We start from the raw sequence: 22,940 nt of genomic DNA on the forward strand, positions 1-22,940 counted from the left end.
TCCATGGGTTATACATGTATGCATATAAATTCTTTGGTTTATCTCTTCCCGCACCCTTCCCCCTCTCTTCTGATATTCATCAGTCAGTACCATGCTTTCATGTCTCTGAATCTATTTTTTTTTAAATTTATCTTTCTTGTCGAAAGTATTACAGATGTCCCCTCCCCGCCCAGTGATCCCCTCCACCCAGCATCTGCCCTACCCTAGGCCTTCCTCCTTCCTTTTGTTTGTGTCCATGGGTTATGCATATACGCATATAAGTTCTTTGATTAATCTCTCCCCACCCATGCCTTACCTCTAAGATTTGTCCGTCTGTTCCATGCTTCTATGTCTCTGGATATATTTTGTCAGTTTATTTTGTTCATTAGATTCCACATATAAGTGAGATCATGTGATACTTGACTTTCTCTGGCTTATTTACTCTCCAGGTCCATCCATGCTGTCCCAAAGTCTGAGTGATTCTTCTTTTTTACAGCTGCATAGTATTCCATGGTGTAAATGTACCACAGCTTTTTTATCCATTCATCTACTGATGGGCACTTTGGCTGTTTCCAGATCTTAGTTACTGTAAATAATATTGCTATGAACATAAGGGTGCATGCATTCTTTCTGATTGCTGCTTCAGGATTCTTAGGATTTATTCCTAGAAGTGGGATCACTGGGTCAAATGGCAGTTCCATTTTTAATTTTTTGAGGAAATTCCATACTGTTTTTCATAATGGCTGCACCAGTCTGCATTCCCACCAGCAGTGTACTAGGGTTCCCTTTTCTCCACCTCCTTGCCAATACTTGTCATTTGTTGATTTGTTGATGGTAGCCATTCTGACAGGTGTTAGGTAATACCCTACTGTCATTTTAATTTCCATCTCAGATGATTAGTGACTTTGAGCATCTTTTCATTTGTCTCTTCGCCATCTGTATGTCCTCTCTGGAGAAGTATCTATTTAGGTCCTTTGCCCATTTTTTAATTGGATTGTCTTCCTTTTGTTGAGCTGTACGAGCTCTTTATATATTTTGGAAATTAACCCCTTTTCAGATGTATCATTGGCAGGTATGTTCTCACATATAGTGGGATCCCTTTTCATTTTGTTGACAATTTCTTTTGCTGTGCAAAAGCTTTTTATTTTGATGTAGTCCCATTTGTTTATTTTTTTTCTTTGTTTCCCTTGCCTTAGGAGATGTATCAACAAACATATTGCAGGAGAGATGCCTGAGATTTTGGTGCCTATGGTTTCCTCCAGGGTTTTTATGGGTTCACAATTTACGTTTAAGTCTTTTATCCATTTTTTTTAATTGAACTTTTTATAATTTATATTTTCTTACATCAAAAACATTTTTAATTAGTGAAAAGAAAGCATACATTCAAAATCAGGTAAAATCCGTATTTTCTTTTTAATTGACCACTTAATTCATACTCTTTCTTGGCTGCTCCTTTGGTAACAAGTAGGTCCCTAACTCTTAAGAATACTACATCTGAACAGGCTGAGACACAGCCAGTGTGAATACAGTCCCAAACCAGGGCTTTTGGAATAACAAGAACAGCAAAACCCAGCTTTTTCTTTATTTAGAAAGGGATTGTGAATTGGAGAGTCCAAAGCTTCACTTTCTAAAAAGAAAACCTGGAGCTCAATGTAGAAATGGAAACCAAAATGTATCAGAAATGAAGCACAGTACCTCTTCATATAATCAAGGTCAAGATGTTTCTGAGAAATAACTGATTACCTGACTTCTTGTATTAGGAATGGCCCCATTCCAGCACTTTAAAAGGAAAATGTTTTTGTTTCTATTTCATTTCCCAAAAGGGTATAAAATCTACTAAAAGGGAGATAATGAATCAGAATAAATCAGCTCACCCACAAGAGACACTACTAGGTAATGATTTTTGGTTGTTGAGAGTACTCAGCACATTATTTCAAAGTGGCAAAATTTGGGGTAATCTAAGAAGAGAATTTAAGAGTGGCAGCTATGGTAACTGATAGGATTATGTGAGGCACACAAATACAACCTCATTTTTTTTCAGTGTATATGTCAAGGAACCAAGACGCCTGATCATCAAAATAAGTTATTTTGTACATTACAGTGCACAGAACAATAGAGGAAAGACACTTTCTTGGAGAGTGACCAGAAGGCATTTTGCAAAAGGTTCCTAACACTCTGAGGTGGAAGACCTGGAGCCCCGTGCTGAAGCATGGACTTCATTAGCTTGACCTCTCCTCTTCTTTGGTTGTGGTGGCCTCAGCAGAAGCTGTCTTTTCTAGATGTTCTGCTGGCTTCTTCTCTTCCTCCTCCTCCTCCTGGGGATAGAGGTCTGGGTACTTCTGCATGCATTCGTGCATGGCCCGGAATTGGTCTACACTGTCTGATCCCTTGACATCCTCCAAGCTATAGTGGAAGCAGGAAAAGGCCGACTTGAATTGTTCCCCACAGGGGCCACTGGCCATTCCCCCAATGCACAAGCAGTTCCAGTTAATGCCTCCACTTGGCAGGATCAATCTGTGCTCCTCATATGGAACACTGGGATTGTCAGCCACGAGCTCAGCATTGCTTGGAGTTTCATGGTCTTCTTTGGTCACAAATATGATTCGATCCTTCCCTTCCTGCCGGCATGGCTGCACCCAGCACTCAGACTTCGCAGTGGTCCAGGCTGCAGCGCTGGCAGCAGTTCCACGCCGTGACCTCTCCTCTGGCAGGGCGGGAGGCTGTGAGGCTATGAGAACCCACCCCCTCCAGGCCCATCCACCGCACGTCTCAAGTCTTTTATCCATTTTGAATTTATTCCTGTGTATGGTGTAAGTTGGTGGTCTATTTCGTATTGTTGCATGTACCTGTCCAATTTTTCCAGCACCATTTATTGAAGAGACTGTCTTTACTCCAGTGTATGCTCTTGCCTCCTTTGTCAAATAATTTATTGTAATGGCTTAGGTCGATTTCTGGGTTCTCTGTGTCTATTTTTTTAATTGGATTATTTGTATTTTTGGTGGTGTTTTATAAGTTCTTTATAAATTTTGGATATTAACCCCTTATTAGATATATTGGCAAATATGTTCTATTCAGTGGGTTTTCTTTTCATTTTGTTGATGGTTTCCTTTGCTGTGCAAAAACTTTTTAGTTTGATGTAGTCCCATTTATTATTTTCTTTGGTTTCTCTTGCCTGAGGAGATATATCAGGAAAAATATTTCTGTGAGAAATGTCCGAGATTTTACTGCCCATGTTTTCTTCTAGGATTTTTATGGTTTCTTTTTTAAAGATATTTTAAAATTGATTTTTAGAGAGAAAGGAAGGGTGAGGGGAGGAGAGAGAAACATCGATGTGAGAGCAAAACATCAATTTGGCTGCCTCCTGCATATCCTCTACTGGGGACAGAGTCCAAAACCCGGGCATGCGCCCCAATCAACTAAGCCACACTGGCCAGAGTAGGTCTAACATTTAGGTCCTTAATCCATTTTGAGTTTATTCTTGTGTGTGGTGTAAGAAGGTGGTATAGTTTCATTTTTTTTTGCAAATATCTGTCCAATTTTCCTAACACCACTTATTGAATAGGCTATCCTTACCCAACTGTATGCTCTTGCCTCCTCTGTCAAGTATTAATGGACTATAAAATGTGGGTTAGAACATGGGCCCACGTTATTATTTTTGGGTTCTTTTTCTGTTCCATTGATCTATGTCTGTTTTTATGCCAGTACCATGTTGTTTTGATTACTATGGCCTTGTAGTACAGTTTGATAAGAGGTAGCATAATTCCTCCAACTTTGTTCTTCTTCTTAAGATTGCTATGGTAATTTGGCGTCTTTTGTGTTCCATATAAATTTTTGGAATATTTGTCCTAGTTTTGTGAAATACACCATTAATATCTTGATAGGCACTGTGTTGAATCTACACATTGCTTTGTGCTTGCCATGATTTTTTTGTTTCAGAGTAAACTTCTGTTGTTATAAATTAGTAGGACTGAAGGCTCTTCCCAGTATTTTTCTTTACTAGAAATACTAAGGAAAATAAATTATCACTATGAGAAAACTGTATATTTGCAAAAGAAATAAAACCACAATTGCAGTGAATTTTTATACTCACCTTTCTCCTTCAAGTGCTATAAAAGTAACTTTATAGCACTTGAAGGAGAAAAAGCTATCAGAGGTAAGACTAGGAAAAGAAAGTCAAAATAATTCCATTACATCTCCTGCTTGTTAACATCTTTTCTATTATTATTTCTGTTACCCAATACAGGAGTAACTTAAAATTAATTTATGCAGTAAATTACATACCCTGGATTCTGCATCATCTTCTTCTTCGTCAGGATTATAAGCTTCTGCACAAACTATAAAAATAAAAATGGACATTTTAAAGATTCTTTCATCAAGAAACATACTATAATAAATATATCTTTAAAAAATTTATAAACAGAAAGAGTACCATGGTGTTAAAACCATTAATTCACTTCATCTTGGGCAAGCAGTATACCGCCGAATCAGTTTCCCCTTGTAATATATATGGAATTTATTAAAATACAGAGCTGTACTTTAAGACACTGATAATTGCTTTTTGGTGTTGTTAGTATTTTTCCACTGATTTTTTTTGGGGGAGAAACATCGATGTGAAAGAGACAGATCAATTGGCTGCCTGTTGCCCATGGGATTGAACCTGCAACCCAGGCATATGTGCGTGACTGGGAATCGAATCCGTGACCATTCAGTGCGTGGGCCCATGTTCTAACCACTGAGTAACACTGACCAGATCCTGACAATTGCTTTTTGCTTTCTCTTTTTCACAGAAACATAGCTTAACTTCCACCACCTTCATTTCCAAACTATAGAAAAGTGTAAGATCTAAAAATTACCTAAAGAATAGACAGCAAAACAAAGTCTAAGTCTGCTATGAAATGATCAATGATATAGTTAGGAGTAAATTTCATAGATTATCCATAACCCAATCTTCCAGGAGCAAATACTAAAAAGTTTTACATATTCCTATCCAGTCTTTATTCTGAAATGAGTTCATACTGCATATGCAATTTTAAAACCTTTTGTGAAAATTTCACATGCCATTAGATACATTTTGTAAATATTGTTTTAAGGACTGTTGATTATTCATCATGAGCTATAATTAACCACTCCCCTAATGCTAGACCCTTAACTGACTTCTATTAAAAAAACCTAGCAATAAAAATCTTCATGTAGAAATACATGCCTACATTTGAGATTATGCTGTAAGAATTATTTACACATGTTATTTGGGAGGAGCGGTAAAAGATATGACAATTTTTAAGACATACTTTCATGAGAGTTTCTTTCCAGAGAGAAAGAAACCCCTTCACTGTACTACAAAGAATGTGTGTAAAAAGACTCCACTACAGTGTACAACAGAGTTGGATACTAATGCTTAAAAATCTTTGCCAACTTAGCTGAAATAGGATTTAAAATTTTTTAAAATTATTGAATTTGAATAATTTTCAAACGTTTATAAGATGATTATATTTCCCCTTTCTCCTTAAGTATGAGAACTATACTATGTATTTATTTGGTTTTCTTTTTGACTTACATCAGTTTCTTAATACCACTGTTATATTTCTCACAAGCATTTTATCCAGTCTGCCTTTTAACTATAATTACGAAGTTTTTACAGATTATACATTTATTTGTTTTTAATGAAGTCATACTAAGGAAGAAAATTCTCCAATATAATTTAAATTAAAATGTTAAACATCACAAAATACTACTGGTTTTGAGCTTGGAAATCTCTTCTTTATTTGTAAGTCTAAAGATTTGTTATTTCTCTTTTATTTCAGTTTTTGAAAAGTCGATCTCTTTACATTTACCCTTTAACGCACATGAACTTAATTCTTCCATAGATATAGAACGTGAAAGAACACAGGATAGGTAAAAGGCTGACAAATGTCTTTCTAAGGGCCTCAGATGGCATCAAATATATTATCATCATTGGTACTGCTATTACCATTATTATTGTAAAACCTGACATTAGCTTTCTTTTCTCTAGGCATTGCTCTACATATCTAGGGCACTGTTATTCTTTAAAAAATTTTTAATTTATTTCCATCACCATTTATCCCCCCATACCTTCTACCACCTCTGCCCATCATCCTCCCCCTCATAATCACCACACTGTTGTCCTTGTCCATGAGTTCTTTCTCTCTTTTTTCCTTTGTCCTCAATTCCTGGCCAATAATTTTCTTTCTTTATAGTGTCTTTATCTGGTTTTCAAATCAGAATAATTCTGGCTCATTAAATGACCTTTGGAGTCTTCCCTCTTCTTGGATTTTTGGAATTGGTTGAGGAAGATAGGTGTTAAGTTATTCCTTGAATGTTTGGTAAAACTGGCTGGTAAAGCTTTCTGGTCTAGGACTTTTGTTTGCTGGGAGTTTATTTACTGCTTCAATTTTGTTAATTGTTATTGGTCTAGTCAGGTTTCCTGATTCTCTTAATTGAGTTTTGAAAAATTGATTTGTTTCTAGGAATCTGACCATTTGCCCAGGTTGTTCAGTTTGTTAACATATAGTTGTTCACAGTATTTTCTTTGTATTTCTGTGATGACAGTTATTATTTCTCCTGTTTCATTTAGGATTTTGTTTACTTGGGTCCTCTCCCTTTGTTTCTTGAGGGCTGTAGATAAAGGTTCATAAAACTTGGTTTATCTTTTTAAAAAACCCGCTTAGTTTCATTGACATTTTATATTTTTTTATTTTTTTTTAGTCTCTACATCATTTACTTCTGCTCTGATCTTTATTATTTCCTTCCTTCTGCTTACTCTGGGCTTTTCTTGTTTTTAGTTGTTTTAGGCGTAGGGTTAGATTGTTTAGTTGAGATTTTTCTTGCTTCTTGAGGTAGCCAATAATGGCATGAATATCCCTGTAAGGACTGCTTTTGCTGTCCCCCAAAGATTTTGGGGTGTTGTGTGCTCATTTCCATTTATTTCCAGGTAATTTTTTATTTCTTCCTTGATCTCCTTGGTAGCCCATTCATTGTTTAAAAACATCCTATATGTCCTCCATGTGTTTGTTATAGAGTGTTTGTTTTTTCGTAGTCAATTCCTAGTTTCATGCCATTGTGATCTGAGAAGATGCTTCGATGTACGATTTCCATCTTCTTGAATTTAAGACCTATTTTGTGTCCTAAAATGGGTCTATCTTTGAGAATATTCCATGTGCACTTGAAAAGAATATATATTCTGCTGCTTTGGGATGAAATGTTCTGTACATATCAATTAAACCCCACCGATCCAGCGTGAGGTTTAAAGTTGCTGCTTCCTTGTTGATTTTTTTGTCTGGAAGATCTCTGTAGTGATGATCGTGGGGAGTTAAAGGCCCTACTATGACTGAATTGCTGCCCATCTCTCCCTTAAATCCACCAAGAGTTTTTTTGTATACTTAGGGGCTCCTGTATTGGGTGCATATATGTTTACAGGAGTAAAGTCCTCTTTTTGGATTGATACCTTTAGTATTATGTAGCGGTCTTTGTTTTGAAGTCTGTTTTGTTAGATATAAATATAGTGACCCCCGAATTTTTTTCATTTCCATTTTCATGTAATATTTATTTCATCTTTTCACTTTCAGTCTCTGTGAATCTTGTGTTCTGAGGTGGGTCTCTAATAGACAGCATATATATGGGTCATATTTTTTATCCATTCAGCTAACCTATGTCTTTTGATTGCAGCATTTAATGCATTTACATTTAAAGCTTTAATGATAGGTATATATTTATTTATTGCCATTTTTATACCTATGTTCCTCTTTCTCTCTCTCTTTTTTTTTTTTTTTTTTAAAGGTGTTTTTATTGATTTCAGAGAGAGGAAGAGGGAGAGAGAAACATCAGCGATGAGAGAGTTGTCATTGATATTGATTGGCTGCCTCCTGCATGCCCTGACTGGGGATAGAGCCCGCAACCCAGGCATGTGCCCTGACTGGGAACTGAACTGTGTGATCTCCTGGATCCTAGGTCAATGCTCAACCGCAGAGCCATGCCTAGCCAGGCTCTATTTCTTCTTAAAGCAGTCCCTTTAACATTTCTTGCAGTGCTGGTTTGGTGGTAATGAACTCCTACAGTCTTTTTTTCACTGGGAAGCTCTTTATTTCACCTTAAATTTTAAATGATAGCCTTGCTTGATAGAATAGTGTTGGTTCTTTGCTTTTCATTACTTTGAATATTTCACACCAATCCCTCTGGCTTGAAATGTTTCTGATGAAAAACCAGCTGACAGCCTTATGGGACCTCCCTTGTTTCTTTCTTGCGGGCTTTACGATTCTCTCTATGCCTTCAACCTTTCCCATTTAATTATAATGTGTCTTCTTGGTCTCTTTGGGTGCATCTTGATTGGAACTTTGTGCTTCCTGAACTTGTGTGACTTTTTCCTACATCAGGTTAGGAAGTTTTCTGTCATTTCTTCAAACAGGTTCTCTATCCCTTATCCACTTTCTTCTCCCTCCAGCACACCTATGATACAGATACAGATACAGTTACTCTTCATATTGTCCCAAAGTCCCTTAAACTATCCTAGTATTTTCAAAATTGTTTCTTTTTGCTTTAGATTGAGTGTTCTATTCTATCTTGTCTTCCAAATAACTGATTCAATCTACTGCTTCATCCAACTGCCTTATGATTCCTTCCAGTGTATTCTTGATGTCAGGTCTTGTATTCTTCATTTCCAACTGGTTCTATTCATAGTTTCTAGGTCCTTTTTTCATGCTGATGCAGTTCTCATCAAGTTCCTTTTAGTTCTCATTAAGTTCCTTGTAGTTCTCACTAATTTCCCTCAGCATCCTTACTCTGAACTCTCCTACACCATTACTCTGAACTCTATGTCTGATCAATTGCTTGCCTCTATATCATTTGGCTATTTTTCTTGAGATTCCTTCTTTTCTTTCATGTGGGGGTTATTTCTTAGTTTCCTCATTTTAGCTGTCTGTGTGTTTCTATGTCTTAGATAGAACTGCTTTGACTCCCAGTCTTTGTGGGGTGGCCTTATGTAGTGATTGTCCTGTGGGGCCCAGTGGTATAGTCTCTTTGATCTTCTGAGCTGGATACTCTAGGAATGTTCCTTTTGTGGGTTATTTGGGCTCTCCTGTTGTAACTGGGTGGTGATTATAGTTGTCCTGTTCATTGGTGTGATCTCCCATAGGCTGGCTGTGAGGTCAACCCCAACATGTCATGTGAGGTGTTGTACAGGTGCCCTATGCTGATATAGACTGCCAGCAGAAGGAAGCCTGATTTTCCTCTACCCTCCTGGGTTCTTCACTGACATCCTGCAGTCCATCATGACCTAAATGTCATTATGCAACACAACTTCATTGTTCCAGTGGCTGTTGGAATGGCTGGAGCTGAGCAGAGGACAAACTCAATGTGACCTAGGCCCTCTGTGCCTTCTGGGTTGTTGCTGTGAGAATGTCTGGGGAAGCTGGGTCTTGTTTTTTTTAATCCATGCAGCTAGCCTATGTCTTTTGATTGGAGCATTTAAGCCATTTACATTTAAAGTGATTACTGATAAGCATGTATTTATTGCCATTTATAAAAATTATTTTTAAAAATATGTTCCTGTTTTTCTTTTTTTCTTCTTAAAGCAAGCCCTTTAAATTTTCTTGTAATGTTGGTTTGGTAGTAACAAACTCTTTTAGCTTTTTCTTGTCTGGGAAGCTCATTATTTCTCCTTCAATTTTATTTTAATTTGTTTTATTTGTTGTTAACCCTCACCCAAGGATATTTTTTCCATAGATTTTTAGAGAGAAAGAGGAAGGGAGTGGTGGGGGAGGAGAAACATCAATGTGAAAGAGACACACTGATTGGATGCTTCCTGCAAGCACCTGAACAGAACCAGGGATCCAACCTACAACCCAGGTGTATGCACTTGACTGGGAATCGAACCCACAACCCGTTGGTGCACAGGCCAATGCTCCCACCACTGAACCATACCAGCCAAGCTCTCCTTCAATTTTAAATGATAGCCTTGCTGGGTAAAAGAGACTTGGTTGTAGGTCCTTGCTTTCCATTACTTTAATTTTTCATGCCAATACTTTCTGGCCTGAAATATTTCTGTGGAGAAATCAGCCGACAGTGTTATGGGAGATGCCTTGTAGGTAACTAACTGCCTTTCTCTTGTGACTTTTAAGATTCTTTCTCTGTCTTTAAACTTTGTCGTTTAATTACAAAGTTTATTGGTGTGGGCATCTTTGAATCCATCTTGTTTGGGAATCTCTGTGCTGCCTGACCTTGTGTGTCTTTTTTATTTTATTTTAATTACCTTTATTGTTGAAAGTATTACAGCTTTCTCCTTTTTTCTACATTGACCCCTTCTACTCCACACCTGTCCTCCATCCCACCCACCCTGAACCCAGGGCTTCATCTGTTCATGGGTTATGAATATAAGTTTTTTGGTTAATCTCTTCCCACCCACCTATCCTTGCCTTCCTTCTGAGATTAATAAGTCTGTTTCATGCTTCTATGCCTCTGGATGTATTTTGTTCATCACTTTACTTTGTTCTTTAGATTTCACATTATGAGTGAGATCATGTGATACTTGTCTTTCTCTGACTGGCACCTTTCACTTAACATAATACTCTCCAGGTCCATCCATGCTGTCCCAAAGGGTAAGTGATCCTTCTTTTTCACAGCTGCATAGTATTCCATGGTGTAAATGTACCACAGTTTTTTTAATCTACTCATCTATTGATGGGCACTTGAGCTGTTTCCAGATCTTAACTATTTACACTTGTGGTTTTTTTCCTTCAGGCTAGAGAGGTTTTTGGTCATTATTTCTTCAAATAGGGTTTAGACCCCTTGCTCTCTCTCTTCTCCTTTTGGTACCACTATGATGCAGACATTGTTATGCTTTATGTTGTCCCAAAGGTTCCTTAAACTATCCTCCCTTTTAAAAATTCTTTCTTGTTGTTGTTCTGCTTTAATTCAGTGCTTTTTTTCTATCTTGTTTTGGCTGATTTGACTTGCTGCTTCATCTCACCTTTTTATTGATTCTAGTGTATTCCTTATTTCAGATATTGCATTCTTCATTTCTGACTGTTTTTTTATGGTTTCTATGTCCTTTTTCATCCTGCTGAGCATCCTTCTAGTCATTACTGTGAATTCTATATCTGATAAATTGGCTGCCTCCATTTCATTTAGCTCTTATTCTGGGGCCTGTTTCTTTGTGTTTATTTTTATGTATGAGGTAGATCTACTATGACTCCCAGACTTGGTAGGGTGGCCTTATACAGTAGGTGTCCTGTGGGACCCACTCTCTGATCACATGAGCTGGGGGTCCTAGGAATGTCCCTTGTGGGAATTATGTGGGCCTTCCTGTTGTAATTGAGTCCTGATTGCTATTGGCCCTTTCACGTGTGGAATCAACCCTCAGGCTGCCTGACGGTGAGGCTAAACCGCCAACACAGCAAGCTGCTGTGCAGGTGCTGATCACACAAGGCAGAATTCGCCTCAGCAGGTTACAATGCCTGCTGAGGTCTCCCTGTGGATATACTGCTTGTGAAGCTTATTAGATCCTGTTGTTTTTGTCTGAATATGGCCACTGGGTGTATTGGTTCTGGGCCTGTCTGTAGGGATTCTGGTGCAGGCCAATTTCAGATGTTAACTGTGACTGGCCCTGTGTAACCTATTTGGAGTTATCAGTAACCCACTGCTTGTGGCTCCCTCTGCTAGGCCTTGGTTGTGTGGAGAAAACCAAGCTCTGTGCCAAGGCCAGCTTTACCAGCACTGGGTCTGGTGGCAGGTCAGCAAAAGTCCAAAGTACCCACAAATCTGCTTCCTCTGGCAGGTTGCCTGTTAGGCTTCATTACTGAAAGAGCCTTGGGCAGTACTGAAGAGCAGGGTGTAAACTCCACAGGGTGGTGTGTGAGGGATTTCAGTGAATAGAGCTATTACTTCCCCCTCAGGCTTATGCTTCTTGAAGAGAGATGCTCTGTCCAAGAAAGATGGCTTCTGCAGTATGGGGAAATGACTCAGCACAGAGATCCTGGAGGATAGCCCTTCAGCTATCTCTGCAGAGCCACAAACCCAAGACTATCCTCATACAGCTCTAGTGTGCTATGTCTTCCTTCCACTGGAGTACAGGGTGAGCGGTTGCCAACAAAATTTTGTGTATTGGCCCTTTAATAGGGTGTCTGTGACTCTAGTAGATCCCTGTCTCTCCCTGTCCGACAAAAACTCCACTGCTTTTCATAGGAAAATGTTACGTGCATGCCTGGCTTGGATTTGAGACCACATACTTCTCAGGGGGAAGCCCTCACAGCTGAGATATCCCTCCCGAACTTCAGATGCTACCCATGGGAGCCTGGTCAGCCCTCTTGTGCATATGCACTTCCTACCAGTCATGATGTGGCTCCTTTCGTAAGTCCTTGGTTATAAAGCTCTCTTCAGTTGGTTATTCAGGATGATTTTTCTATAATTTAGTTGTAATTCCAGTATGGTCCAGGGAGGAAGTTAGTGTAGTTTCCACTTAATCTGCTGCCATCTTGAATGTCGCTAGTGTGATTCTTAACCAGGGCCAAATTTGGCCCCCAGAGGACATTTGGCAATGTTTGGTGACATTTTGATTGTCACACCTATGGAGGCTGAGGAGGAAGCTACTCAGGTTGGCCAACGATGCTGCTAAACATCCTACAACGTACAGGACAGCTCCCCTGACCCTCCCCACAACAAAGAATTAGTACCTGGTCCAAAATAGCAATAGTACTGAGGTTGAGAAACACTGACCTAGTGTATATTTTCTAGATGACCTCACACCAACCCTAAGATAGGTATTGTATCACTGCTTAACAAATAAATGACTGGGGCATGGAGAGGTTATGTGTCTAGGCCAAGATCGCACATAGTAGTACCACAGGACCAATGACTGATTCCCAGATTGGTTGGCTGACTCCAAAGCCCCCTTTCTTCTCTTTTCTTTTTTTTTTTTAATCCTCAGCTGAGGATATTTTTTTCAATTGCTTTTCAGAGACTGGAAGGGAGAGAATGAAACATCAATGTGAGAGAGAACATCGATTGATTGCCTCCCACATGTACCCAGACCGGGGCCAGGATCAAGCCTGCAACTGAGGTGTGTGCCCTTGGCTCGAACCCAATTGGGCCCCTTCAGTTCGCAGGCTGATGCTCTAACCACTGAGCCAAGCTGGCTAGGGCCAAAGCCCTTGTTCTTAACCACAGTTAAGAACTTCTTTGGCGAATTTACCAGTATGATGCCTGCACTTCAGCCTTCTGTCTCAGCAATCTAACAGAAGGGACCCTGTCTCTAAGGGACAGGTTCCCATTAAAGAACCTCGATGATGCATATCACCAGAATGTCAATTTAGTAACAAACTTCCTGAATCAAATAGAAAGTCAGCATGACTACCAGCTTTCTACTGGCAGGAAGACCACAGAATAAGCCAAATCACAATTAAAAGGTCACTTGGTGGGAAGGAGATGGGAGGAGAGTTTGTTACATAAAATGAATGTTTAAAGGCATCAGTCTCAACGACCTGAGCCACCACATACACAGTAGATGGTCCTGTTATTGTCCAGATAATTTGTGTTGGCTGCAACTCTCATAAAAGCATGAGGATATCTACTTCTGAATTTGGGCTCTGTAACTTTCCCCCCCCCAAAGTGACCATTCTACAGGCAGGACTGCTACAAAATTTGCAAGGCTCAGTGCAAAATGAAAATGCAGGCACCATTTTCAACAATTAAGAATTGCAAGAAGTGCCCTGGCCGGGTAGTTCAGTTTGTTAGAGAATTGTCCTCATACACCAAGGCTGCTGGTTCCATCCTCAGTCAGGGCACATACAAGACTCAACTAATGAATGCATAAATAAGTGGAACCAAAAAAATCTATGTTTCTCTGTCTCTGTCTTTCTCTTTCTCTCTCTCAAATCTATAAGTTTAAAAAAAAAAAATTTTTAAGAGGACAACAGAACAGTAAACCAAACTTGGAGCCCTTGTAAGTATGGGGCATATGAAGTAAGCCCTGCTAATGGGGTGAACACATTCAATGAGGTGATATAGGTTCTTTAAGGTAACTTGTTTTACACACACACACACACACACACACACACACACACACACACACACACTCTAACCCATTAGCATTGACCTTAAAATTTACTTCACAGAGAAAAATCTTAACTTTGTAATTTCTAAGTTTCAAGCACTTAAACTCTAAAATTGTGAGAAGGAAGAAGTTTTTATTTGAGAATTCATATTCTTTCTGAAATGCATTCGCCTCATCTCTCCTGGGCAATCTGCTATCAAGTTTGAAACTATATACTCCTTTCTTTGTTTGGAAATTACACAAAAGTGAGGGACAGAATCTTCTTGTTTAAGTGAGCCAAATATTGAAATTTTACTGTTATGTTGTGTATATATGTATTTGGATAATACGTTAGTCATCTAGAATGGTCCAATAAGTTGATTCCCACATGGCAGTATAATGTACATTGGTGTAGAGAGACATCTGTCACAGTTTGCAGGACAGAACAGGAAAATGAGAACTATATTGACTCTATATCCTCTGGGGCTTTGCCCTCAACACTTTCATGCAATTCTATAAATAGATGATAGACAGATAAACAGATATAGAGATATAGTGATACATATGGGGTAAGGGCTCTTTTTTTCTCCTGACACCAAATATGAAGTTATCTTTTCCAATACCTAGATAAGGGTTGTGTGTTTTTTCCTCCTGATACTAAATATGTGGTTATCTTTTCCAACACCACTTCAACTCTCTGACATCAACTGGGTATCCAACAATTCAATTCATTATAACACTATCTACCTGAAGTTACATTAGATCCCACAAGTTAAAGGGTTCAGTCCCACAAGACTACCGCACTTCAGACACCAATCATAATTCCCAGGCTACTCATACTTTTGACCAACCAGCTATAAATTGGAAGTTCCCACAACCTCCTTCTCAGGTTTGATAATTCACTAGAATGACTCCACAGAACTCAGAAAAGTGCTTTTTGTACTCATCAGCTTATAAGAAAGGATACTCAAGAACAGACAAAAGGAAAGAGGCACAGGGCAAGAGATGGGGGTGGCACAGGGGCTGGGAGGATGGCACAGAGCCTCCATGCCATCATTAGTGAGCCACTCTCCCAGCAACTCAATGTGTTTGTTCACCAATCTGGAAGACCTCTGAACCCTGTTGTTTATGGGGTTTTATGCGTGTCTCATTATACAGGCCCGAGATTGAGCCAAAAGCTTCAAGTTTGTCATCAAAGTTTGGTCTTTATGATGACCAGCTCCCATTCTGAGGAGCTCCTCGTTAGCACGCTAAAGAAACTCTTATCACTCAGGAGATTCCGAGAGTTTTAGGAGCTCTGTGCCAGGCATGCAGGACAAAGACCAAGTATCTTTCTTATTATATCACACAGGGGTTACACCAACTCCCAGAGTCTTTCATGAAGTGCCCACCATAATTTTTTGGTAATGTATAAAAACCAATACAGTCAAAACAACTCTGTACCAGATAAGTTTACATAACCAAGTTAGCTTTAACAAAACTAAAATAATATAAAGAAACCTTACTGAACTCCATGAACCACTGGGCTTCAGTACTGGCATAGAGTATTGCACAGACTACACCTTCAATAAATATTTGTTGAAAGAAAAAAATAAAATATGGCCTATGCATGGTTTAAAGGCCTTTAGCCTAGAAAGAAATGGGCTTTTATAAAATACATAAAATTTACTTTTCCAGCATTCTCAATACATTAAGATTTTAGCATATTTATTTAAATGATAATAGGCTTAAAATAAAGCTATTATATAAAGCACAGGTGTATCAGACAACAGAGTTCTGATTTAATATGGTTAACTTAGCTTATTAAAATGGAAATGCCCTCCTACAATGGGGAAAAAAATTACCTTTTGCAAAGATTATTTTAAGGCATGCATTCTCAAATAAAGACAACTGCTTGGGGGAGGGATTAAAAAAGTACTTTTTTCACATATAGCACAGATATTCATACAATATATAAACAGATATACAGCTTATCTATTGTATTAAAATGTCACTGGGGACTATGAAGGGGAAAAAAAAATCTAAAAAGACTTGAGGAAGAGGTGATTAAAATAAAATTGAGAAACACAGTTATAAGAATATAGTAGTTATAGCTAAGTAGATGTAAGAGACAAAATGACAAGTCAATACACTTTCCCCTTCTGCCTCTCATTCACATTTCTGATAAGGTAATTTGCTCTATATCTTCTCTGATACATTAGTGTTAATCTTTTTTTTTTTTTTTTTTAATATATCTTTACTGATTTCAGAGCGAGGAAAGGAGAGGGAGAGAGAGAGATAGAAACATCCATGATGAGAGAGTCATTGATCGAGCCCGCAACCCGGGCATGTGCCCCGACTGGGAATTGAACCCCGATTGCCTGGATCCTAGGTCGACACTCAGCTGCTGAGCCACACCCGGCCGGGCCATTAGTGTTAATCTTGTCAACAAAAGTTACCTGTCACCAAGCTAATGTCAACAATAGTCCTCAATCTGGAGTGTGGGGAAAGGAGAAACTTTACTCAGGTGACTTTTTCCTTGACCAGGTTAGGGAAGTTTTCTGCCATTATTTCTTCAAACAGGTTCTCTAACCCTTGCTTCCTTTCTACATCTTCTGGTACTCCTATGATACGAATATTGTTATAGTTCATGTTGTCCCACAGCTCCCTTAAACTGTCCTGTTAATTGGTTTTTTCTTCTTGGTGCTCTGATTTTTTTCTGCTGTATTCTAATTTACTGATCTGATCCTCAACTTCCTCTAATTTGTTCTTCATTCCTTCCAATGTTTTTTCTTTTTATTATTTCTACTATGTCATTCTTAATTTCCTTCATAGTTTCCATTTCTTTTCTCATGCTGTTGAGCATCCTTATGATCAGAATTATGAAGTCTATATCTGACAGATTGCTTATCTCCATTTCATTTAGCTCTTTCTTCTGGAGACTTCTCTTGTTCTTTCATTTGGGCCTTTTTTTTTTTTTTTGTCTTCCCGACTCTGGCTGCCTGTTTGGGTTTGTTTCTATGTATTAGGTAGATCTGCTAGGACTCCCAGTCTTTTGGATGGTCTCTGGTGCGGGCCAACGTCAGACACTGTTTGTGACTGGCCTTGAGTACCCTGTTTGAAGCTTTCCACACTCCACAGCTTATTTTTCCTTCTGCTGGGGTTGGATGTGTTTGTACAGGACCAAGGTCTCCTTTTCCAAGCCCTGGGTCCAGAAAAAAATCAGGCAAAGACTCAAATCACCCAGAGGCTGTTATTCAGTCTCTTAATGAGCCTCAGGCTGTAGAAACTCCACAGGGTGGGGCCAGAGGTTTTCCAGCAGGGTAGGGCAATTGCTTCTCCCCCCACTTCCAGGGAAAAACTGCTTGAAAGGTAAATGTCTGCCTGAGAGAGATGTCCTCTGCTATATGGGGGAATAACTAAGCACAGGGGTCCAAATGGTTGCCCTCTGAGACCTATTCCCCCAGACAACCCCCCAGGATTCTCCTCACACTGCTCTTGTCCATCCTGCCCTTCCTCCGCTGGAGCCCAAGGTGAGTGGCTGCACACAAAACTTTGTGTGTTGGCCATTTAAGAGGGTGCCTGCATTTCCAGCTGTCTCTCCCTGGCAGTCAGAAACCCCATTGCTTTCACAGCCAGATGTTATGTGGGCACCTTTCTCAGTTCTTGTGCTCTGGGCTGGGAAGCCCAGGTTGGGGTTTAGACCCCAGAGTTCTTAGTGGGAACCCCTCACAGCTGAGGTACCCTCAGGAACTTCAGCTGTTGCCTGTGGGAGCCCAGCCAGCCCTCTCATGCCTCCGCACTTCCTACCAGTCTTTGTGTGGTCTCCACGTTGCATCCTTGGTTAAGAGGGTGTTCTCCAGATTGTCTTCAGTTGCAGTTGATTATTCAGGATGGTTTTTCTATATTTAGTTGTAATTCCAGCTTGGTCCTGGGAGAGTGTCAGCATAGCTTCCACTCAATTTGCCACCATCTTGGAATGTCCTACTTCAAGACTCTTAAACCTCATTACATATGTCTGGCCAAATCTTCCCTTCTTTCTAGTATTCTCACTTCTATTTTTTCTTTGACTTCATCCAGAAATACCCATTTCTCCTAGTTCATTCATCGTGATGCTCACAGTTCAATAGAGGAAGAGACACATGAACAAACTACACTATCAAATGATGTGTAGTAGTAACAGCAGCAGGAGGATGTGCTCTATATAGAGATGGCATCCAGAAATAAATAATGCTGAGGTGGAAGGAACATGGTTGGCAGTGTGTGTGAACTGTAGCGAGGCTAGACAGACAAAGTTTGTGGAGTGATCCAAATAGGAACACACACATGCCAGGCAGCAGAAATAACAGTATGTGTGCCATGGACCTGGAGCAAGGCTGCTGCATACCACCATTCTACCGCTCTGAGGGGCACTGTTCACACTGCAGTCTGTTCTTCTAAAATGTCAAAGTGGTAAAGGAAGGTTTTTGGTTTTGTTTTACTAAGTAGTTCTTTTAGATAAATGTGTGGTTTCCCCTTATAAAAGCTTTTTATGAGAACTTTCATATCTCATATAGAGCATACCAAGGTTATGTCAACCAAACCACAACAGTCCACAATGAGATAAGTACAGTGAGTGTGAGTGTTTAGGAACTATTATGGCTATTTGGTTCTGCTGTGGCAATTTTATTTTACAAAAGTACTGGTATGCAATGGATTAGTGGGAAAAACTGGCTATTCACGCAGTGAATTTATGGAGCCATGACCTAAACTCTGATCACAATTAGAGAATGGTTGCAATAAGTTCAAATGTCCATTCTATCTACTCATGTCTGTTTTACAGGCAGTGACCAGTAACCAGGACACACAAGGGGCTAAGTGAGCTACGTAGGCTTCCCATGTCACTTTCCAAATCCCTCTGAGTCTGCTGGTGTGAAGAATCTGAGGACAGAGTTAGGGGCAGAAGGAGACACCCCACCCTGCCCTGCCCTGAACTGTGTATCATGTTTTTACTATTGCATTCCTCCCTCTCTTCCCTGGAGAACTTGAAGAGAACTTTGGAGAAAATGCAGTTAAAGTTTAAGAGATAATTGAATTTCTCACTGACCTTGAGATAGTTTATCAGCATTCCTGGGCCTAACAAAAAAGCACCAGACTCAACACTTCTCATAGATTCCACTGGAATCTAATTCCCACAGCAAGCCATGGTCTGCATGAACACAGTATGTTTAAAAAGTAACAGTAAGTGAGCACCGCTAGAATTTGAAGAGAGGGAAGAAGCTGGGGATGAGAGGGAGTAGCATCTGTTCTGTTCATTTGGCTTTATTTGTAACCATTCACAGGGAGGAATCCACTTTAACATCAGCCTTGGGCACAGAGAGATAACAGGTGCATGGAGTGGTTAAAGCCACTTCCACATCATCTGAAGGAGAAGCCTGGACAAAGAGCTCCAGGGACTGTGCTTTGGCATCTCAGAGAATTCTCTAGGTCCACCCTCCACCCTCTCTTTTCACCTCCCATACCCAGTGCTGGCACCTCTGATTGCATCCTGTTGCCTCGGTTGAACTGTTTGACCCTTGATTTCAGCCTCACCCTGGGTATTATCTTTCTAACAGATTCTTCAGGTCAAGCTTTGCAGTCCACAAACTACTTCTGAGATACTCTGACATCCAGTCTAAGTTCCAGGAAGCCCATGCCTATCCAGGAGACACATTTGGATAATAGGCTGATACTGTGAAACCAAACTGGAGACAATACTGTGTTAAGTGTTTTTCATGGGTTACCTACTGTTTAATCACTATAATAATCTTGTGAGATAAGTACTATCCCCATTTTCTACCTGGAAAATGGAGCATTAGAAAGGTAACTAAGGCTGTGCAAGCATGTGTGCGCACACACACACACATTTACTTTTAATAGGTAGAGCAGCAGAGGCAGTACTCTAGTCTAGGTCCATCTGAACCCAGAGCTCAGACTGCCTACTCTGGTAAGAGACACTCAAATTTTATTTATTTACTTATTTATTAAATTTTTTTTATTGTTGAGCTCCTCTACCCCGCATCTGCCCCACCCCCAGGTATTCCCCACACTATTGTCTGGAGACACTCAAATTCTAAAACAATGGTAAATTAAAGGCAGAAGTAGCTCTTGGACTTAAGCCCCTTCGGGCCATGGCCATGGGCATCTGCTTACTCCATGCTAGAGGTGCTCCATGGCAGAGGCAAAGGGCAGAGCAGCATTTTATGAAAAGGGACTTTTTCTAATAAAACAGCTAGTTACTAGTAATAAAGCAAAATGGTCCTCTTATTTTCCTATTCAAACCCATGTTATGAGCCTTAATTTAAAGACCAACTCAAATGGCACCTATCTGTGAGCCACACCCTGAAAGAACTATCGTTTTCTCCTTTTCCTTTTGTGGCTATTGTAGTATTTATTTACCACACTGAGTCACAGCCAGCTTCCCTGCTAGACTATGAACTTCCCACGGGCTGTATCAGACTCTCCTTGCATCTGTACCATTGTATCTGGGACATAGCAGGGACTCAGTAAATGTTTGCTGAATGAATCAGTAAATTAATTAAAGTAGTATTCTCCCATTGTGCATTATCTATCTAGTGTTGGTGATTAATAAGCTTGAAATAAACTTCCAAAATGCTCATTTCAAAAACATAATGTAAATGTAAATATATTCTTATCAGCAAATTAGTTTGACAATCTGAGAATGACTTTTGGAAAAAACCATTGGGGGAGTAATATATCTCATCAAATGACTTCAGAGTAAAAACAATGAATACCACGGCTACAAAATATTTCCAAAACAAAACAAAACGGAGCATATGTTTCCTGAATCAGATTCAAGACAAGATCTGAACTTCTGCTATTTCACCACTTTCTTTGGGATTGATCATTTTCTTTTTGGGGTGATTTCACTGAGTTTTTACTATGTCATTTTAAACAGTGGATTGTGAGACTTAAAAATTTAATTTCACTCTGAATTGTTCTAAATGCTAGTTTAGGAAAAAATATAAAATTATAGCTCTGCTAAATATATACTATATAATTCAACGTTCATATTGTGGCTAAATATCTAGATATGGTTAATTAGCTACATAAGAAAAGAAAATCTGAAAATTCATAATTCTGAATTTGATTTTCACTTGCATTATAAGAAGCAATTATGTATTAGAACAAGTAATGCTCAATAGTAGTCCATGAAAGCAACACTAAATGTCAATGCAAAGATTTCATGAATATCAATGGGGGATAATGACCAGACAGTGAAGTAGCCATGCAACCTAAGAATTCAGAACAGGTGATTCAGTGAACTGTTTCATTGTTAGGGATAACTTTCAAAACTCTAAAACAGCAGATTGCAAAAATTTCAGGGAGTCAATTTATAAAACAAGAAATACAGAGTTGTGACAATTAAATGCAACATGAAAGCCTTGAATGAGCTTGAATATTAAAAAAAAAGGGGGGGAGGACATATCAGGACAACGAGGAAATCGAACTCTAGACTACATATTAGTTAATAGCATTTTATCAAGTTTAAATTTTTTGTGTTATATTATATAGAAGAAAGTCATTATTCTTAGGAGATATCCAAGAAAGATTTAAAATTCCTAAAAGATTCAATAAAAAAACAAAATTGTGAGTAGGTGCATGTATAAGAAAGGAAGAAAAAGCATGCAAATGTGGCAAAATATTAACAATTGGGAAATTGGATCGCTGAATTATTCTTTATATTTTACTATAAGATTGATTTTTTCAAAATAAATTCCTGCGGTAAAAAAAATTCAGAGAGGTCTGACCCCATGCTGCAAGGCACTGTCTCAAGATTAATGGGATACTTCTGGACATTTCTTTTTTTTTTTTTTTCATTCGGAGGGGAAAAACACACACAGGAAAACCATTATAATCTTTTTAAAATTCATAAGGTGCAAACAATAAAGAGAAATGTCTATATTAATGAGTATAAAATAGTATTATAACTCTTTAAAGCTTTTTAAATAACAGGCTAAGGCACAAAGCTGAGGGTTTTATTGTTTTCTTTTGTTTTAAACAATGTTTTAGAGAATAACCACTAACATTTTTGAGAACCTAGACAATCTGCTTTATAAAACCATTAACTTAACCATCATAACAAGTATGACTGTAGCTGGTATAATCCCAAAGTGAAAGAAAATGAAAGTAAGAAAGTAAAACTCAATGAGGTAAAGAACTTACATGCAAATTCACAGAGTAAATGGTTTGAACTCAAATCTGTGTAACTTCACAGGCTAGGGTCTTTCTCACATGGTATACTAGATGAACAATGAAACAACAAGATTGTTGTTGGCTTAGTTTTACTCTCAAAGTTTTATTGAGTGACTACATCTACCACCCCAGCTAATTTTTCATAATTACAATATATGGTATATCTCTATTTTTCCACCAAAAAGAATCACCTTCCAAAACAGAAATCCTATAAGCTTTAAGAAAAATTAAACCCTGACTTTCAATATTACACAAAAATTCTAAAATAGATTGTGTATAACTTTTGTGTATTTAAAAAGACATATAAATAATTACTAAGAGTAGAAATGGGTTTAAAAAGAACAAAAGCAGTATTTATTTTTCTTTGTTTAAAAAAAGAATTAAGCAGTGTTATTTAAAAATAAGTTAATGGGTGCCATAATTGGTGTGGCACAGTTGGTTGGAGCATCGTCCCATGCACCAAAGGGTCTCAGGTTTGATGCCTGGTGGAAGCACATAGGTAAGGCAACCCATCGATTTTCTCTCACATCAATGTTTATCTCTTTCTTTCTCTCTCTCTCCCTCTAACCTTCCTCTGTCTTTAAAATCAATAAAAACATGTCCTCAGGTGAAGATTAAGAAAAAAATAAGGTTATGGGTAATCATACTGCAATATAGAAATGTATCAAATCAACACATTGTACACCTTAAACATACACAATGTTATATG

The 22,940-nt window shown here is 38.7% G+C and overlaps 1 protein-coding gene and 1 pseudogene across 1 annotated transcript in view; both read right to left on the reverse strand.

The window, feature by feature from the left end:
- The window catches only part of PRKAR2B (protein kinase cAMP-dependent type II regulatory subunit beta), a 101,522-nt gene that overhangs the window by 39,946 nt on the left and 38,636 nt on the right, over positions 1 to 22,940 (reverse strand). The window contains exon 3 of the mRNA XM_016204765.2: positions 4,261 to 4,313. Within this exon, the coding sequence (XP_016060251.1) occupies positions 4,261 to 4,313 (53 nt within the window). The remainder of the gene's footprint in view (positions 1 to 4,260; positions 4,314 to 22,940) is intronic.
- On the reverse strand, positions 2,199 to 2,765 carry LOC107530821 (mitochondrial intermembrane space import and assembly protein 40 pseudogene; annotated as a pseudogene).

Source organism: Miniopterus natalensis, chromosome 10 (assembly GCF_054644295.1).
Source record: "Miniopterus natalensis isolate mMinNat1 chromosome 10, mMinNat1.hap1, whole genome shotgun sequence".
Classification (NCBI taxonomy): domain Eukaryota; kingdom Metazoa; phylum Chordata; class Mammalia; order Chiroptera; family Miniopteridae; genus Miniopterus; species Miniopterus natalensis.